The sequence below is a fragment of the Macrobrachium nipponense genome, chromosome 41 (genome assembly GCF_015104395.2).
Source record: "Macrobrachium nipponense isolate FS-2020 chromosome 41, ASM1510439v2, whole genome shotgun sequence".
NCBI lineage: Eukaryota > Metazoa > Arthropoda > Malacostraca > Decapoda > Palaemonidae > Macrobrachium > Macrobrachium nipponense.
In genome coordinates this window covers 57,777,479-57,797,208 of record NC_061102.1, presented here as the reverse complement: position 1 = coordinate 57,797,208, position 19,730 = coordinate 57,777,479, and the positions used below count along the sequence as shown (strand labels likewise).

The 19,730-nt window shown below is 42.3% G+C and overlaps 1 protein-coding gene across 1 annotated transcript in view; it reads left to right on the top strand.

The window, feature by feature from the left end:
• The window catches only part of LOC135212783 (uncharacterized), a 160,388-nt gene that overhangs the window by 120,840 nt on the left and 19,818 nt on the right, over positions 1-19,730 (top strand). Inside the window, exons 4-6 of the mRNA XM_064246559.1 lie at positions 422-565; positions 7,214-7,294; positions 17,664-17,814. Coding sequence (XP_064102629.1) covers positions 422-565; positions 7,214-7,294; positions 17,664-17,814 — 376 coding nt within the window. The remainder of the gene's footprint in view (positions 1-421; positions 566-7,213; positions 7,295-17,663; positions 17,815-19,730) is intronic.

Below are 19,730 nucleotides of genomic sequence, written 5' to 3'. Positions count from 1 at the left end.
TCTGATGCAACATATATTATTATTATTATGAAGCCTGATAAACAGGTTAATGGACTTTTGGCTAATTCTAAATTGTCCCTGTTATTATGAATAATAATAATAAAATAATAATAATAATATAGTCACCCCGCTTATTCACGGTCTTTTTCTTCGAGCAATTAGTGTATTTTCATATTATATTTATGACTAAATGTGTTAGGATGATAGTTAAGGTACATTTGGTGTTTTAACTATTAAAACAGGCAGTTATAAGCATTTCTAGAGGGAGTTTCTTTCACGGATTTTCAGTATTCACTTGTGGGTGTGGTACACATACCTCACAAACACCGAGGGACAGCTGTAATAATAATAATAGTAGTAGTAGTAGTAATAATGGACAACGAATATACCAGTCAGTCACAATTTACTTTTTTAAAAACAGCAAAGTTCTGCCAGAGGAGAGGAGGTCCCATCCTTCAAGAAGGTGATGTGGTGTATTACGGAATGAAGGCCAAGATTCGGAAGACACCACTGCAAAAATTCCTTGGAAGAATCTGGATACCTTTCCCCCTGTCCACTACTACTGGTATGTTGTTACTCTTTGTCTAAGAAATTTTTTTCAAGATCAGGTCGTGATATATATATATATATATATTTTATATATATATATATATTTATAGATATATATATATATATACTATATATATATATATATATATCATATATATATATAATTATATATATATATATATATATATATATATTATATATATATATATATATATATATATATCTTATATGTATCTATATATATGTATCTATATTATATATATATATATATATTTTTATAAATAATATATATATAAATATATATATATATTATATATATATAATATTATATAAAATATAAATATCTATTATATAATATATATATATAACATACATATGTAATACAGTAAGTCCTCGGGTTACGCCAGTCTCGACTTACGATGTTTCGTGGTTACGAACGCGCCCCCATAAAAATATAAAAAATAATATTTTGCGTCGTTCCGTCTTACGCGGTTTAGCGTCGTAAGCAACGTAAACAAACGTGAACTAGTTCCGGGCGCACGGCGGAAGAATACGCTTTGTGGGGGAGAGGACAGCGTCGCTTCGCTACGCTCATTCCTCGCCCATATGCCATTTTGGTTGTTTACACTGCCTCTCTCTCCCTCGTGTTGTATCGTTTTTGTAACTTTTTGCTCTTTGTTATGGCTCCCAAGCGCAAGGCGGACTCTTCTGATGGTAGTGCATCGAAGAAAAGAAAGGCCATCACCATGGAAATTAAAGTGGACATTATAAAGCGATCTGAGAAGGGAGAAACGCCAACAAACATTGGCCGCTCGCTTGGCCTTAGCCGTTCGACCGTTGCTACCATTATCAAAGATAAAGAGCGCATCGTTGAACATGTGAAAGGATCTGCTCCTATGAAAGCGACAGTGATAACTAAGCAGCGTAGTGGTCTAATAATTGAAATGGAAAGGTTATTGGTGCTTTGGTTGGAAGACCAAAATCAACGGCGTATCCCAGTCAGCCTTATGGTGATTCAGGAGAAGGCGAAAAGATTGTTTGAAGCGTTGAAAAAAGAAAAGGGGGAGGGAAGTGAAAGTGAAGAGTTTGTGGCTAGTAGGGGTTGGTTTATGCGATTTAAGGCTCGGGCCAATTACCATAACCTTAAAGTGCAAGGTGAAGCTGCTAGTGGGGATGAGAAAGCAGCGAGTGAATTTCCTAAAGCGTTGTCTGAGATAATTAAGGAGGGGGGTTATTCTGCTCAGCAAGTGTTTAACGTAGACGAGACAGGTTTGTTTTGGAAACGTATGCCTAACCGCACTTACATCGCCAAGGAGGAGAAGTCAGCACACCCGGTCATAAAGCCAGCAAGGAGAGGCTAACTTTACTTCTTGGGGTAATGCTGCTGGCGACTTCAAACTGAAGCCCTTGTTGGTGTATCAGGCTGAAAATCCAAGGGCACTCAAGGGCATTTGGAAGGGTCAACTACCAGTAATTTGGAAGTCCAACAAGAAGGCATGGGTGACACTTGCAGTGTTTGAGGACTGGTTCGTAAACCATTTTGTTCCAAGTGTGGAGCGGTATTGCGCCTCCAAGGGTATCCCCTTTAAGGTGTTGCTAGTGCTGGACAATGCCCCTGGACACCCTGCCCAGCTGGGAGACTTCAACCCTAATGTCAAGGTGGTTTACCTTCCACCTAATACCACGGCCCTTTTACAGCCTATGGACCAAGGAGTGATTGCTTCGTTCAAGGCCTACTACCTACGAAGGACAATTGCTATGGCTTTACAGGCAACTGAAACCAAGAAGGACTTGACTCTGAAGGACTTTTGGAAATCCTACAACATCCTTGATGCTGTAAAGAACATTGCTAATTCCTGGGAGGAGGTTAAGCAAACAAACATGAATGGTGTCTGGAAGAAAATTTGTCCTCAATTTGTGAATGATTTCCATGGGTTTGAGGACACAGTTCAGCTAGTTGTCAAGAACGTTGTTGCCCTGAGTAAGGAAATCAATTTGGAGATGGAGGTTGATGATGTTACAGAGCTGCTGGAGTCTCATGGCGAGGAGTTATCTGCTGAGGACCTGATACAACTGGAGAAGCAGATGATAGAGGAAGAAGAAGAAGCACCCACCCCAGAGCCTAATAAGGCTTTCACAAGGCAGGACTTGACAAGAGGTTTTGCAGAGTTGCAGCAAGCGTTGTCAACTTTTGAGGCTCAGGATCCCAACTTGGACAGGTTCACTAGGGTTTCCAGAGGCGTCATGGATTTGATGCAGTGTTACAAGGAGATCTTGGATGAAAAGAGGTCGCTCTCTGTTCAGACTAACCTGGAGCAGTATTTTAAGAAGGTAGAGAGGCCTGCAGGAGATCCTGTACCCTCTACCTCAGCTGCCTCTGCTAATCCAGACTCGCCTGCCCCACAATCTCCAGCACCTTCTGAATGTTCTGCTAACCCAGACTCACCTGCCCCAGTATCTCCAGCACCTTCTGTAGGTTCTGCCTCACCTAAAGACTCACCTGCCCCAACATCTCCAGTAGTATGTTCTGCCTCACCTCAAGAATCACCTGCCTCAGCATCTCCAGTAGTATGTTCTGCCTCACCTTAAGAATCACCTGCCTCAGCATCTCCAGCATCTTCTGGAGGTTCTTTTTCTCTTCACTAACCTCCCCCAGTCTCTCCAGCACCGCAGCTTCCTCTCCAGTGTGCAAGCCAATCAAATTAATAAAGGTAAGGAATTGTTCTCTCGTTGTTATTGATAGGTATTTACATTAAATCATGTGGTATTTTTCCTTAAGAACGGATCAACGTCGTAACTCGAGGACCCCCTGTATTAGTGTAGGGAAAATAGGGTAGATATAAAAAGAGAGAAAGAGAAAGTTGTGTTAAACAACGGATGTGAATATCATGCTAGCAGCAATTAAAAATGCATTTGGCTGCTCTACGATAAAGCTCCAGATTAACCCTTGACCGGCCAGCGGAAGCTAGACGGTTCTGGCGACAACAATAACCCAAACAAGCGGAAGGGTTTAACGTGCTAGTGGCAACTAAAAATATTGCATTCAGCTACTCTACAATAAAGCTCCAGACACTTCTGGCTATGTCATTAATCACGCCAAGCAAAGGAGGTGCTGAAATTAATTACTGCCGAAAAAAGTGGTACAATGGGACGTTGTCATTAGTCACCAACCAATGAGGAAGTACCAGAAGGTGGCAACAGAAAAGACCACCTACTAAAAGGAGGAGACATTTCTTTGGAGAAATGTCGACTGAAGAGGCCAAAACAGAGAAGCCATAGAGCATCCAGAGGGCACAGTCTTGCGCCTTACCAGCCGTGGGTAAGAAAGGTTTCATACTTCGACACGTCGTCATATTACTACACTTCGCCTTAAGTGGACGCTAGCAGAGCCATACAACCCTCAATACTAACTAAATCTATGTCCCAAAAGTGCATATATACTTTGTGTTAATGAAGTCAGTAAACTGTGCTGTATCTACGTAGCTTCCTGAGACAGCTTTTGAGAGATTTACTACAAGAATCCAGAGTATCTGCAATTTATAAAAGAAATGAGCGCAAAAGCAATACACAGGTGGCAGCTGAAAAGGATCCAAAGAAAGACAAAACAGGTGAAGTGTGACACATACAAAAATTTGAAAACAACCGCGAGTCACAACTAGTGAAGGACGAAACATGTAAGAATAACAGATGGTGAGGTACATTAACATAACATTCCCGCTTACAGACGTCAGCATTTACAGAAGCTGAAAACATAAGCAGCGGGTAGTGGAAATAATATTTACAAACATCATCGCTTAGAAAACCCCACGGCTAAGAAACAATATTCCCTGCAGAAAAGTGAGGAGAATAATTCAATAGAGACTTATCACAAACCACAGTTAAAACTGAACGACACAACAGAAAATAAGTAAGTCTTGTTGGAAAGTTTTATTTATTCTCTCTCTATAAGAAGGTATAAAAAACTTTTATTATTCTCTCAAAAATGTCTTATTTATTTTTCTGATAGATGTTTAATAGATAGATATATTTAACACTATGCAAAATCTTTTTGTGAACTATTGAATACTGTTTAGAATAGCCCATACAATTTACGACCGACACCAGACAGGCGTAGCCGAATTCTAGTGCCGAATTCACGAATATCATTAACTCAAGGAAGTACTAATACTAATAACACAAATATTACAACAATAATAATTATACTGACACACTTCAATTGAGAACAATGACACAGGCAGTAATCATTACACAAGCCACTCTTTTCTGTGGAAGAGTAGATAGTTCAAACCCTGACAAAAATAGACTAGAATCATACTCTGTGAATCTGTGGTTAGCTGATGCAGACAGTCGCATATGTACAGGGGGAAAAACGAATGAAAGCGCTCAAATTAACGAAGCCTTGCTTCTCGTTAGTTCAGAAAGAGGTGATGCACATAGGACTTTGAATTCAGTCAGATTCAGCAAAATAACCACATTTAAACGAATTTGTTTATCAATATGGGAATCAGTAAGTCAAAGTGATGTATTATATAATATTAACACATTTCGTACACAACATTATGATGGAGAGTCAATAGCTAATCTTCATACAGATGTTGAAGAATCGATACACAAAGTAGTGGAAGATTTGCAGAAAACTAGTATCACCATAGGAAACAGGGATGATTTCGGTGATGACGAAGATGATTTAGTTAGCTTAAGGCATGTCTTGAATTATTTGTCATTTGGAACCATGTATAATGACCTTGGAGAAAAGGAAAAGGAAGCTTTCCAGAGGGTTAAAATTGATCCAAAGAATGATAGCCTTACAACATTAATATTGATGAGACATGAAATCCAAAGTAAAGAGATCAACTTTTCTAAGGAATATGTAGGGATAACAGAAGCTAAAACTAAAAGGAAAGGCAGAAAAATGGTTCTTATAAAAGAAGTAACAAGTGTAACGATAATTCCAGACAATTAGGGAATAGACAAACTTCCTTTCAAGGGAAATATGCTCAAAATAATGGGAAAAAATGGAATCCAACCCAGAATGGAGGACAGAATCAATCAAGAAATGGTCAATATTCAAACACGAACCATTCAATGCCAGTGAATAATCAAGCTCAAGGAGCTAGACCAAAATCATCATGTGATAACTGCGGGTATACCCATCATTCCACTAACGAATGCAGAAAGCCTAGAATCTGTGCAGTTTGCAAAAAGGTCGGGCATTTAACTAAAAACTGTTAGTTCAATACTAAGGAAGCCAATAGGGAGCTTGTCAATAATAGTAACAGTCACCCAAATACAAGTACGTCATCAAGTCAGTGACAATTAACCCCTTTAGAGAGAAAGGAAAGTAAATCCCTTCAGGGTGATGTAAGAGAAAAAGGAGAATCAGTTACAATACGAAATGAAGTTTCATCCGCATTTTCCTATTTACATAGCAAAGAAGTAGTATTTTCCATGAGAGAAGAAGATATAAGCATAAACAATCTGCCTATTGTAAAGATTCCAATAAATTTCAGAAACTCAGATTCAGGGTCAAAGTAGAGCAATAAAAGGAATAGCACAGAAATAGATTAAAGGTCTGGGGAATGTGAAACTAAAAATAGATATTTTGGCAGACAAATTTTTGAAAGTTTTCTAGTTTTAGAAGACAGATTTTTTCCTGGACAAGTATTGTTCTCATTTAATTTAATGAGGAGATGTGGAATAATATTAGATAGTAGTGAAGGAAAGATTAGCTTGAAACAGGATAATCAGAAGAGCGTATGTTGTTCACTTGACAAAGAAAATTCTCACCCAAATCTGATCAATTTTTCCGAGATAGTTTCGACAAGCTAGACAGACATGTGGGAGGAACAGATAAGTGACAAGAAAAAGGAAAATAAGGTGGAAACAGATAAAAAAGGGGACTTCTCACAATTAGAGAATACCGAATTAAGAAGTGCACATACAGATGATATATGCTCAGATAGAGATAACTGTGACGACCAAAACACTAAATCTAATTAAAATCAAGGCGCCTATAGTAATGTAGTAATGAGTTGTGAAAGTGAAGGGAAAATATAAAATGAAGTATTGCTCTTAAACAAATAAATAAATCAGATATAAATCGTATAATAGAAGTAACAGAAGAAACCACTGGAGATACAGAACTTTGCTATTTTTCAGACACAGCTGATGATAATAAAGTACAATTTATACTTAATAGAGCAGTAACTTTGCATCCAAAGTGTTTTTAAAAAATTTATTTGCGATCAAAGGAGGATGTGAAAGATAAAGATATTCTATTATTCAATGAAGAATTGCCAGACTTTATCAGAATGGATGATTCACTAGTCCACATGGATGGTGGTACCTGCAAAGTCTATGTCCAAAACTATTCAGATAACAGACTAACACTATATGCGGGCATATATTTACAATCCTTTACTAACGGTAGAAAAAAAGCATTTTTTCTCTATAAATGGCCAAAAATCTAAAATAAGTTAGGAAGTGAATAAAATAGATTTTCTAGAAAATAGAAACAAGTTAATTCAGGTGTTAGAGAAATACAGATATGTAATAGCTTTACAAGGAGATAAACTGGGAAGAACAAATGTGATAAGTATGATCAAGGATCATCAAAGATTATATTCAAAATAACGTCTTTTTTTCTCGCTCCTTCTATTTTCAGGGCCAACAGAATCTCCTGTTTTGTCTTGCAGCGCTCTCCTCCCAACGGCAGCGAGCGGATGTGCCGAATTTGCTTACAACAGTAAGGAAAACTCTGGTGTTGTTTGTTTCCTTAGCAGCTTCCTAAAAGACGGATTACTTTCTCAAATTGTTAAGCTAAGATCATACACATCAATATCTGTCTGCTTCAAATGCTCAACGGGTTTTCTTCATGAGAAAGTTGGCAGTTTGGTTCACTGTGCGCCAGGTGTTGAGGATTGAGTTAGATTTGATTTCCTCTCCTTTGTTATTTTGAAAAGGTTAAACATTGACTACCACAGCTGAGCGAAACTTCACAAATGTAGCGTTTATGACTCCCATTTATCTGATAATTTCGTTTCCAGGATTATTCATTGAAGCCTCCTTCAGGGTAGAGAGCTTTTTTTAGTTCAGAACTTCGTGTTAGACCTTTTCCTACATTATCTGGAATGATTTCGTCAGACCCGTTTATGACGCTTTACAAAGGAACATCCTTACCCACTACTATAATTGCCTCTAAGTAAATTTACATCAGCCTTAATTGCTGAGGCAGTGGGATATACTTCTTCCTTTTGAAACAAAAATATCAACTTCACAAAGACAGCAGGAAAAATTTTGCTAAGCTGAACAGATATACAGACTGGAAATCTGAATCACCAGGTGAATATATTGTGCTTTTCCTTTATTATTCCTCACTTTGGAAAGGAGGCAGGTTCTCAATGATTAAATCACGCATCAGTCTTCCACAGCTGCTTAACCTAATGGTCATTCTCAGCTTTTAAATGGAATGATATTTGTTCTCTTTTTCAAACGATTAGTAGGTGTAGGAAACAGAAGGAAACCCGTGTGTCATTAGAGTGCTTTATTATACGTCCAGTCTATACAGAGGCGGGACTGCAAGTGAGTTGTAGACACACGGGCTACACTGGCGCCAATCGCGCTGCCCTCTTGTCAACAGACATTACACAAGTTCAACCATCCTACATCCCCCCCCCCTAACATTATGGCATGGCAGAATGGCATAATATTAAATGTAAATAATCAGTGTAGGCAATAAGCAAATATGTATTAAATACATATATATACACAAAGAAAATAAGCAAGAAAAAATATCTTACAGGAAAAATGCAATGGTTAATGCACAGGTGCCACAGCATAAATTAACATGCATGGCAGCAACATGAATATGCATAAAAATATGTCTCCAAAAATTAATTGTAGCCAGTTCGGCTTATCCATCTAGCCTAATGAGATACTGTCTGTGGCGTACAGTAACCACCCATTTTCTGAAGAATGATGTGGTCTCTTCGCTAATGAGGTTTGTGGCCCCATCTGTCGAGATTAGCTCTGGTGCTTACCCATCTTGTGAAGTACGTCCACAACACTGATGTGATTCTTGATGACGTTGTACCATGTGGAAAGTGTGCGACTTCCAGCCACCCGGTGAGCCTGTCTGCATAGGCCATGTACATATGGCCCTCCAACTGTAGCATGTCAACCACCATTGACTGGAATGGGTAATCTGGGGGTACTGTGAGTACTAATGGTTCAGCAGGTTGTGATAGAGCATGTATATCACAAGAGGCACATCCATCCCTGTGGCTCTGCAGGTCACTTTCCAGGCACAGAAGGGTGCCAACTGGTTGACAAAGCCAAACCATGACCTGATGTTCGTGACCAAGGGGTTGTCAGGCATAGGAAATCTCCGTATGGCAGCTAGATTCTCCTCTGTGGGCCTATAGGAATCCCATCCTGGCTGGAATCCGACGAAGCTCACTTCTCTTCGGCAGAAGCTGAATTTCTCTGGCTTGAGGATTATTCCCTTTTTGGCACACTAGCAAATTTACCCATCTACGATGGGGGATAAAATACGGATGCAGAAGTGAAAAATTAATAAGTACTATTTGTTCAGCAATATTAAAATAAGGGCGATTTTTATACATACCTACTACAGAAACTCTTTGTACACAATATTATCAGTTTGTCCACAACTTAATTTCAAGTTGACAGGGTCAGTTGCTCTGCTCATCGCCACATACAGTTGGCCATGCGTGAACATGGGTGACGGCAGAAACACACCAACACGATCCAAAGTCTGGCCCTGCGACCTGTGTTGCAGTGAATGAGAAGGCCAGGTTGATGGGAAACTGCCTGCGCCGTAACTGGAACGGAAACTGGTTGTCCGAAGGCATCAGAGGAATCCAGGGGATGAACAGACATTTGCCGGTGTGAGGGCCCGTTGCTATCACTGTTTCGATGACGTGGGAGTTTAGCTCCATAATGGTGTACCTCGTTCCGTTGCAATGTCCATTGGCAGGATCGAAATTCCAAAGCAACATTACCGGGCAGTACTTCTTCAACGTTATTTTGTGCACTGGCAGTCCCGATGGATTTAAGTTATTAAGAAGTCTTGCGAATATTGACGATAATTTTCATCTTCTATTGTGTCCGAGCTGAAATATTCGCGACTTTCTCCGGAGAAGTTGTACAGATATTATGTATGAAAATTCGTAAAGTAACCAAGTCTACGGGAATAACCAGCCCCGTTTCACGACCAGAAACAGCTCCGTTTCAGGGAATCCCTTCTCACCCCCACCCCCTACAAAGGGTTGTAGGTTGGATGAAACCCCATTACAAACCATCTTAGGGGTCCCCACCATAACCCTGCCAAGTTTCATGCCCATCTGACCAGCCGTTTGGCCGTGATTGAATGACAGACAGACAGACAGACATTACGCCCATTATAGTATGGTGTGTCCAAGAAATTATACGTGTGCCTGAAGGCTTCTTCGACGCTGTTGTCATATAGAAGAGTATCCTCTACACACTTGTGTTTTCGGGGAATGTCCTTGATGGCGTCATCAAACCTCTTGGTGTAAGCATCTAAAGCTGAACAGTGTCTCATGGGTGTTCTTCTGTACCGATAATGACCCCAGGGAGTAATAAAGGCTGTGAGTTTGCGGCTTTCTTCATCTAACTCCACCTGGTGGAAACCTCTGAGATCATGTTGAAACGAGCAGGGGTGTGCTGCGTCTCTCTCCTGCAGGAGGCATTGAGGCGTTGAAAGTCCAGCAGCTGGGCTGACCTGACTTCTTGGCAACAATGACCATCCTCGCACACCATTCTGTTGCTTCACCAGTCGGTACCTCCTCAATGATGCCTTTCTTGATGTCCTGGTCCAACTGCATCTTCACTTCTGATTCCCAATGCTTTGGCACAGATGCTGGGGTGTGGCAGGCATAGGGGGTTGCCCTCCATGACAGGGAGGGGATTTCTTTCTGTATTGAATGTCGATGATGAAAAATGGCGCAAGATCCACTGCTCCAACTTCGGGACGTTCTCCTCCACTGGTGGGTAGGGTATGGATGAGGGCTTAGGCAAGGACTGCCCAAGGGGGGTGAGTACCTCATGCTCCAGCGCGCGGCTTGTTGACACCGGTAAGTGGTGGGGAAAGGACTGGGGCACAAGGCCAAGGTCCTTGCAAGCAGCCAATGAAAGAAAGAATGACCTCGCAGACTTGATGAAGTACACTTCTTGGACGGTTGTCCTGTTACCATATTGGACACAAAGGGGGGCAGTTCCCATACACTCCAATCTAATGTTGGCAATGTCACGTAGGGCCCCGCAGCATCGTGAAAGGGTAGGCCTTTCAAAGAGGGTCGACAGCAGGGTGGGGCCTGCAACACACACTTGGGCCCCATTGTCTACCACAACCCATACAGGGCTGTGACCCTGAGGCCTAGGGCTGTGCACTGATGAAGACACTACCACTTGTAAAGTAGGCTGCATACTGGGTTGTACCCCAGCAGTGACTGACTCCAGTGTTACTGTTGAAGCAGGGGCATCATTCACCATCTTCTTCTTGCTTGTACAAAACTTTTTCAAGTGGCCAATTTTTTGGCAGCCATGACAAACACTATTTCTCTTTGGGCACAACACCTTTCTGGGCTCGTGCTGCACTCCGCAGTTCCCACACACACGAGCACTGACGAGAACCGAGGCCCTCTCATTACTCTTCATTGCTGCAAACTCAGGGGGGCTGGGGTCTGTCTCCCCATCGGTCGCACGTGGCTCTTGATGCCATGTGTCATGCTGGGGCATGGATGCATCTTTACGGGCTGCTTCGTATGTTGCACACACTGCCCTTAGGGCATCTACACTACAAACAGAATCACATGACCTGTAAAGGTCTCTTTTCAATATCTCATCCCTTAGACCTACCATAAGCTTTCTAATGAGCATATATTCAGACAAATCACAATGACACCTAGGGCACTGGAAGCACCAGTCCATGGCATTTTGAGAGCACTTTGCAAAATATTCACTAATGGGCTCCTCTGTAGATGCAAACCACTCGCCATTGTAGCCAAACGGTCGTTAAGGGCTTGCAATGCATCTCGACCCTCGGCAACCACATGTGGCAGAGCTGGTGATCTTGACACCACTCCGACAGGAGTACTGTGGGCACCCCTGAAGGAGCGTCGTGCCCTCCTTGCCACGAAAGATGGTCTCCCTTGTGTAGACATGATTATTCTGTATGTATCCTACTCACTGCACCATGTAGGAAACAGAAGGAAACCCGTGTGTCATTAGAGTGCTTTATTACACGTCCAGTCTATACAGAGGCGTGACTGCAAGTGAGTTGCAGACACGCAGGCTACATTGGCGCCAATCGCGCTGCCCTCTCGTCAACAGACGTTATACAAGTTCAACCATCCTACATCCCCCCCCCCCCCCACTAAGATTATGGCATGGCAGAATGGCATAATATTAAATGTCAATTATCAGTGATGGCAATAATCAAATATGTATTAAATACATATATATACACACAAAGAAAATATGCAAGAAAAAAATATCTTACAGGAAAAATGCAATGGTTAATTCACAGGTGTCACAGCATAAATTGACATACATGGCAGCAACATGAATATGCATAAAAATATGTCTGCAAAAATTAATTGTAGCCAGTTCGGCTTATCAAAAATGGAAGACAAGAAAAGCACGAGGGACAATATAAGACAATTTTACAGTGGCACAAGCATGAGCATGGGTTAACACTCAACATCACCCATGACATACTCGCCCATCCATGAGGGTTGTACTGTCCGCCTTTTTGGACGAGGTGGAGCGGGGTCTGGGTGTGGGGAAGTGGCTGACGACGTTGGGGGCTGACGTTTTATCACTTTCAGGTGCTTCCTGTTTCTGAGTGACACTCGACCGCTTCCATCCAGCCTAATGAGATACTGTCGGTGGCGTACAGTAACCACCCATTTTCTGAAGAATGATGTGGTCTCTTCGCTAATGAGGTTTGTGGCCCCATCTGTCAAGATTAGCTCTGGTGCTCCCCATCCTTTGAAGTACGTCCTCAACACTGATATGATTCTTGATGACGTTGTACCATGTGGAAAGTGTGCGACTTCCAGCCACCTGGTGAGCCTGTCTGCATAGGCCATGTACATATGGCCCTCCAACTGTAGCATGTCCACGACCGTTGACTGGAATGGGTAATCTGGGGGTGCTGTGAGTACTAATGGTTCAGAAAGTTGTGATGGAGCATGTATATCACAAGAAGCACATCCATCCCTGTGGCTCTGCAGGTCACCTTCCATGCCTGGCCAGTAAACTGATTGCCCAAGCATGGAGTCCACCCCCTGATGTCCTGCGTGAAGGCCTGTGATGACTTGAAGGTGCAGTTCCTCTGGGATGAGCAGACGTGGGCATCCTTGCTCATAAGTGTAGACTATCAGGTCTTCTACCATAGATAACCTGTCCCTAACTGCGTAGAACTGACGTAGGCAGGCCAACACCTGTGCCTTCTGCGGGTGCCAGTCATTTGCTGCCACTTTAGCTACCAACAACTGGTATACAGGGTCTTTAGAGGCTGCTACTTTGACCTTCTCCTCGTCAAGTATGAGGCATTCTTGTTCAAGGGCAGTGGCTGAAGCAGCGACAAGGGGTCATCTGGTTCACAACGGAGAGCAGGGAAACGTGATAAGAAGTCAGCAGCGCAGTGCCTCTTCCCTGGTAGGTATCTTACCTGGAACCTGTATTGCAGGGTTTTCTCCTTGAGACGGAAGAGTCTTGGGTTCAGTATATCTATCCTTCAGCTCTCTATCACCCAGGAGCTTGACCAGCGGGCGGTGGTCGGTCACGATCAATAAGTTGGGGCAGCCCAACAGGAGTAGCCTGGCCTCCTTGAGACACCACATGACAGCTAAGTCCTCTTCCTCAACAGCAGCATACCCAGCCTCAGCTTGTGATACGTGACGGCTCCCACATAGGGTAATACGCCACCCACCCTTGCAGCAGAATGGGACATCAGCTGAGGTACAAGCACAGTACTGCTGCAGAATAACAAACCCGATCCCATCTCTGCTCCAATCTGTTAGGGCTGCTGTAGGTCGGGTCTTGTCATAGTATACCAGCCCATCCTTGGCCAGCTTGGCGGAATCTCTCTTGTAGGTTATCTCAGCAGACATTCTTGCTTGCAGACTTCTTCAGGAGGTCTCTGAAGGGTTCCATCAGCGGGGCGGTGGCACGGAAGGGTGCCAACTGGTTGACAAAGCCAAACCATGACCTGATGTCAGTGACCGAGGGGTTGTCAGGCATAGGGAATCTCCGTATGGCAGCTAGATTCTCCTCTGTGGGCCAATAGGAATCCCATCCCGGCTGCAATACGACGAAGCTCACTTCTTTTCGGCAGAAGCTGAATTTCTCTGGCTTGAGGATTATTCCCTTTTTGGCACACTAGCAAACTTACCCATCTACGATGGGTGGTAAAATACGGGTGCAGAAGTGAAAAATTTATATGTACTATTTGTTCAGCAATATTAAAATAAGGGTGATTTTTATACATACCTACTACAGAACCTCTCTGTACACAATATTATCAGTTTGTCCACAACTTAATTTCAAGTTGGCAGAGTCAGTTGCTCTGCTCATCGCCACATACAGTTGGCCATGCGTGAACATGGGTGAGGGCCCGTTGCTATCACTGCTTCGATGACATGGGAGTTTAGCTCCATAACGGTGTACCTCATTCCGTTGCAATGTCCATTGGCAGGATCAAAATTCCGAAGCAACATTACCTGGCAGTACTTCTTCAACGTTATTTTGTGCACTGGCAGTACCGATGGATTTAAGTTATTCAAAAAATCTTGCAGATATTGACGATAATTTTCATCTTCTAGTGTGTCCGAGCTGAAATATTCGCGACTTTCTCCAGGAAAGTTGTACAGAATAACCAGCCTCGTTTCATGGCCAGAAACAGCTCCATTTCAGGGAATCCCTTCTCACCCCCACCCCCTACAAAGGAGGGGGGTAGGTTGCATGAAACCCCATTACAAACCATCTTATGGGTCCCCACCATAACCCTGCCAAGTTTCATGCCCATCTGACCAGCCGTTTGGCCGTGATTGAATGACAGACAGACAGACAGACATTACGCCCATTATAGTATGATGTATCCAAGAAATTATACGTGTTCCTGAAGGCCTCTTCGATGCTGTTGTCATATAGAAGAGTATCATCCACACACTTGTGTTTTCGGGGAATGTCCTTGATGGCGTCATCAAACCTCTTGGTGTAGGCATCTGAAGCTGAACAGTGTCCCATGGGTGTTCTTCTGTACCGATAACGACCCCAGGGAGTGATAAAGGCTGTGAGTTTGCGGCTTTCTTCATCTAACTCCACCTGGTGGAAACCCCAGTGCACATCTGCCACCATCTTAAAGGAATGTAAGGGTACCCCTGAGATCATGTCGAAACGAGCAGGGGTGTGATGCGTCTCTCTCCTGCAGGAGGCTTTGAGGCATTGAAAGTCCACAGTGCGGCGGGGCTGACCTGACTTCTTGGCAACAATGACCATCCTCGCACACCATTCTGTTGCTTCACCAGTCGGTACCTCCTCAATGATGCCTTTCTTGATGTCCTGGTCCAACTGCATCTTCACTTCTGATTCTCAATGCTTTGGCACAGATGCTGGGGTATGGCATGCATAGGGGGTTGCCCTCTATGACAGGGAGGGGATCCCTTTCTGTATTGAATGTCGATGACGAAAAATGGTGCAAGAGCAACTGTTCCAACTTCAGGACGTTCTCCTCCACTGGTGGGAAGGGTATGGATGAGGGCTTAGGCAAGGACTGCCCAATGGGGGTGAGTACCTCATGTTCCAGTGCAAGGCTTGTTGACACTGGTAAGTGGTGGGGAAAGGACTGGGGCACAAGGTCAAGGTCCTTGCAAGCAGCCAATGAAAGAAAGAATGACTTCGCAGACTTGATGAAGTACACTTCTTGGACGGTTGTCCTGTTACCATATTGGACACAAAGGGGGGCAGTTCCCATACACTCCAATCTAATGTTGGCAATGTCATGTAGGGCCCCACAGCGTCGTGAAAGGGTAGGCCTTTCAACGAGGGTCGACAGCAGGGTGGGGCCTGCAACACACACTTGGGCCCCATTGTCTACCACAGCCCGTACAGGGCTGTGACCCTTAGGCCTAGGGCTATGCACTGATGAAGACACTACCACTTGTATAGTAGGCTGCATACTGGGTTGTACCCCAGCAGTGACTGACTCCAGTGTTACTGATGAAGCAGGGGCATCATTCACCATCTTATTCTTGCTTGTACGAAACTGTTTCAAGTGGCCAATTTTTTGGCAGCCATGACAAACACTATTTCTCTCTGGGCACAATACCTTTCTGGGCTCGTGCTGCACTCCGCAGTTCCCACACACACGAGCACTGATGGGAACCGAGGCCCTCTCATTACTCTTCATTGCTGCACACTCAGGGGGGCTGGGGTCTGTCTCCACATCGGCCGCACGTGGCTCTTGATGCCATGTGTCATGCTGGGGCATGGATGCATCTTTGCGGGCTGCTTCGTATGTTGCACACACTGCCCTTAGGGCATCTACACTACAAACAGAATCACATGACCTGTAAAGGCCTCTTTTCAATATCTCATCCCTTAGACCTACCATAACCTTTTTAATGAGCATATATTCAGACAAATCACAAAGACACCTAGGGCACTGGAAGCCACAGTCCATGGCCTTTTGAGAGCACTTTGCAAAATGTTCACTAATGGGCTCCTCACGCCCTTGCATACGCACAAAGAACTCAGCCCAATGCACAGCCTGGTTCGATGCACACAGAACCATGGCCCCTATAGCATCCAAAGCCCCTTCTGGAGACAAGTTAGCCCACTGTTAATCACTATACCTGGCATCCAGCATACGTTGCAACTCTGGGGTGCAATGAAGCCTGATGTGTTGAATTGCATCCACTGGTTGAAGCTTATGTAGCCTAAGCCAATGTGTCATGGACCGTTTCCAAGGCTGATGACATTTCCAAAGCACACTTCTCTGGTAGCAGTAGGGCCGGGGCCCTGGGGCCGCTCTGTAGATGAAAACCACTCTCCATTGTAGCCAAACGGTCGTTAGGGCTTGCGATGCATCGCGACCCTCAGCAACCACATGTTGCAGAGCTGGTGATCTTGATGCCACTCCGACGGGAGTACTGTGGGCACCCCTGGAGGATCGTCATGCCCTCCTTGCTGTGAAAGATGGTCTCCCTGGTGTAGACATGATTATTCTTTATGTATCCTACTCACTGCGCCATGTATGAAACAGAAGGAAACCCGTGTGTCACTAGAGTGCTTTATTACACGTCCAGTCTATACAGAGGCGTGACTGCAAGTGAGTTGCAGGCACGTGGGCTACATTGGCGCTAATCGCGCTGCCCTCTCGGCAACAGACATTACACAAGTTCAACCATCCTACAGTAGGAGGATTTTTCAGTGTATTAAGGAGGCTTTTCATTACAATTTATACACTTGTACATGGAGCTGTTGGGTAGCTTTCTTGGCAGAATTCTTCAATATAACTGAATAGTTCACCAAAAATGATAATTTCACCTATAATATTTCTGAAGTTGAGTTACTCAGTTTTTGCTTGATTCTCTCTCCCCCTTCTCTTTCTCATTGAATCATATCTGATCATAATATATATATAATATATAATATATATATATATATATATATATATGTATATTATAGTATATATATGTATATATATATAATATATATATATATATATATATATATAATATATATATAATATATATATATCTATATATATATATATATATATATATATATATATAATATAATATATATATATATATATATAATATATATATATATATATATATATATATATAGTATATATATATAGATATACTATATATGTAATATAATATATATATATTACATATATATATATATATTCTATATTATGATATATATATAGTATTATATATATATTATATTCATATATAATATATATATATATATATATATATCATATATAATATATAAAATATCTGTCATTGAATCATATCTGTATATCTAATTCAATTTGTTTTTTATAGCTAGCTATGGGTACCCAACACTAGGAAGTGGCCGCAGAAACCCAGAGCGTGGTTTTTACATTCACACGGAAACTAAAGCTTCCAGTTGGTCACCTGTCGTGCTAGAGCCCCTGAATCAATGGGTCGACCAAGGCATCACGCTCATTTACAGGTCAGTTCATTATCTCTCTCTCTCTCTCTCTCTTGTTCTGGGCTACAGCCAGTTGCTAAAAACTTTCCTGGCCTAGCTTAGGGTACAGCCACACTGCAAGCAGCAAACGACGTAGCTTGAACAGTGCAACTTGCTGCTTACTATGAAACCTAATCATTCTTATGTGGGTGGCAACACAGAAGGAGTAGGACAATTTGCCACCTCACTAAACCTTGTCACTTGTCGCACACGATGCAGCATATTAACAAAAACACAGAGCCCTGAGCATCTTCCTTTGGAAATATGGGTTTTTTTAAGTTTGTTATAGGTTGAGCAATAAATTGAACAATCCTTAGCTCATACGCAAATATTAACAAAATTTATCATCATTACATTTGAAACAGGTTGCGTAGGTTATAGAATTCACTCTGCTCCATTATTCCTTTATTAAACTCATGAATTCAGCCTTTTTATTACTGGTATTTTATCTAACTTCACAGAAGTATTGTCAAATAATAATTTTATTAAAGTAAATTATATGAGCACATTTGATGATGACATGTCTGCACTGATGATCAGCTTCAACTAATGTGCTGCACATGTCACTGGTGTCTCCAATGTGGCCATGCAATGTATCAACACTTCCTCTTGTTGCCAGACACTAAGCTCTCTTTCACATGAGGACACTGGTGTCTGCCACTGGTGTCTACCACCGGTTGTCTTGTTCAAGTTGTTGCTGCTGACTCGTCGACACACTGCTCCTTGTCAGTTGGAAGAATGGCGTCCAGTGAAGACCCCCCATTCTCGTTGCCTTGTTGGCAGAAAATAAATAGAAGAGGCTCTGTAGAGAGGAAATTGCATGTACATCCCATATTATCATCAAGAATGGAAAGAGGAATGCATCTTGCACTATTCAAGGCTTTGTGTGCTGATGAAAAGAAGTTTTTCAACAATTTTCACATGAGCAAGCCCTCATTTGAAGAACTTCTTAGCTACGTCAGGAGAGACATCACAGGGACTGTCACAAACATGAGAGAATGAATTACACCAGACAAAAAGCTTGAGCATGGGTGGTTTATTAATTTTTGTTTTGTTTTGAGAGGCTGGCCAGTGAGCGATGGTGGTGTATAACAGTGGCTACATATGAAAGCTTTCATTTGAAACAATGTTTTACAGTGAGTGGCAGCAACTGCCAGTTTCTGCCACTAGTTGAGGGAGCAAGACACCGAAATGTTAGTTGCCCGGAAGTTGTCTGGTTGGGACACTGAGGTGGCCACGTATGAAAGGCTCCATTGGAAACTATAGGATGCAACTAGTGTGTGTTTACCACCAATGGCAGACACCAGTGTCCTCATGTGAAAGAGAGCTAACTCGCTGCTCATTGCTTACAGTCATAGAGCCACATAAATATTCCAATATGGTTATGCCATTTATATTTGTATATGTTAATAATACATTCAAACAGATGAGATGTACTATCGGCAACAAAAGTTAAGCAACCATTTTCTTCAGCTTTTATTCGTCGAATTTCTCCTTTTTTTAGCAACAAAAAACAAAAAAATAAAACACATGACCTTGCTACATTTACTATAGAATATGAAAATGCAATGGAAATTATATCATATGATATGGTATATCTGCAAAATGAAAGCCTTTAGATACTTAAAAACACCATGCATGTCCGAAGTCATTGCTGGTTGTGTCACTTTGTATCATGATGACAATATTAAAGCCTTTTCATTTATGAGCAGGACTATTATTGCATCATCATAAGTGGTAATGCTAATTATATTAGTTTCTACAAATATAGCTTGTGTCAATGCAATAGATGTGACGACTAAGGTAGGTTGAATAAATCTAGTAAAACCCATAAGAATGTTCTCTATGATGTGAGGAGCCAAAGAACTTTGGGCAGGAAAACACAAGTCACTGCATGC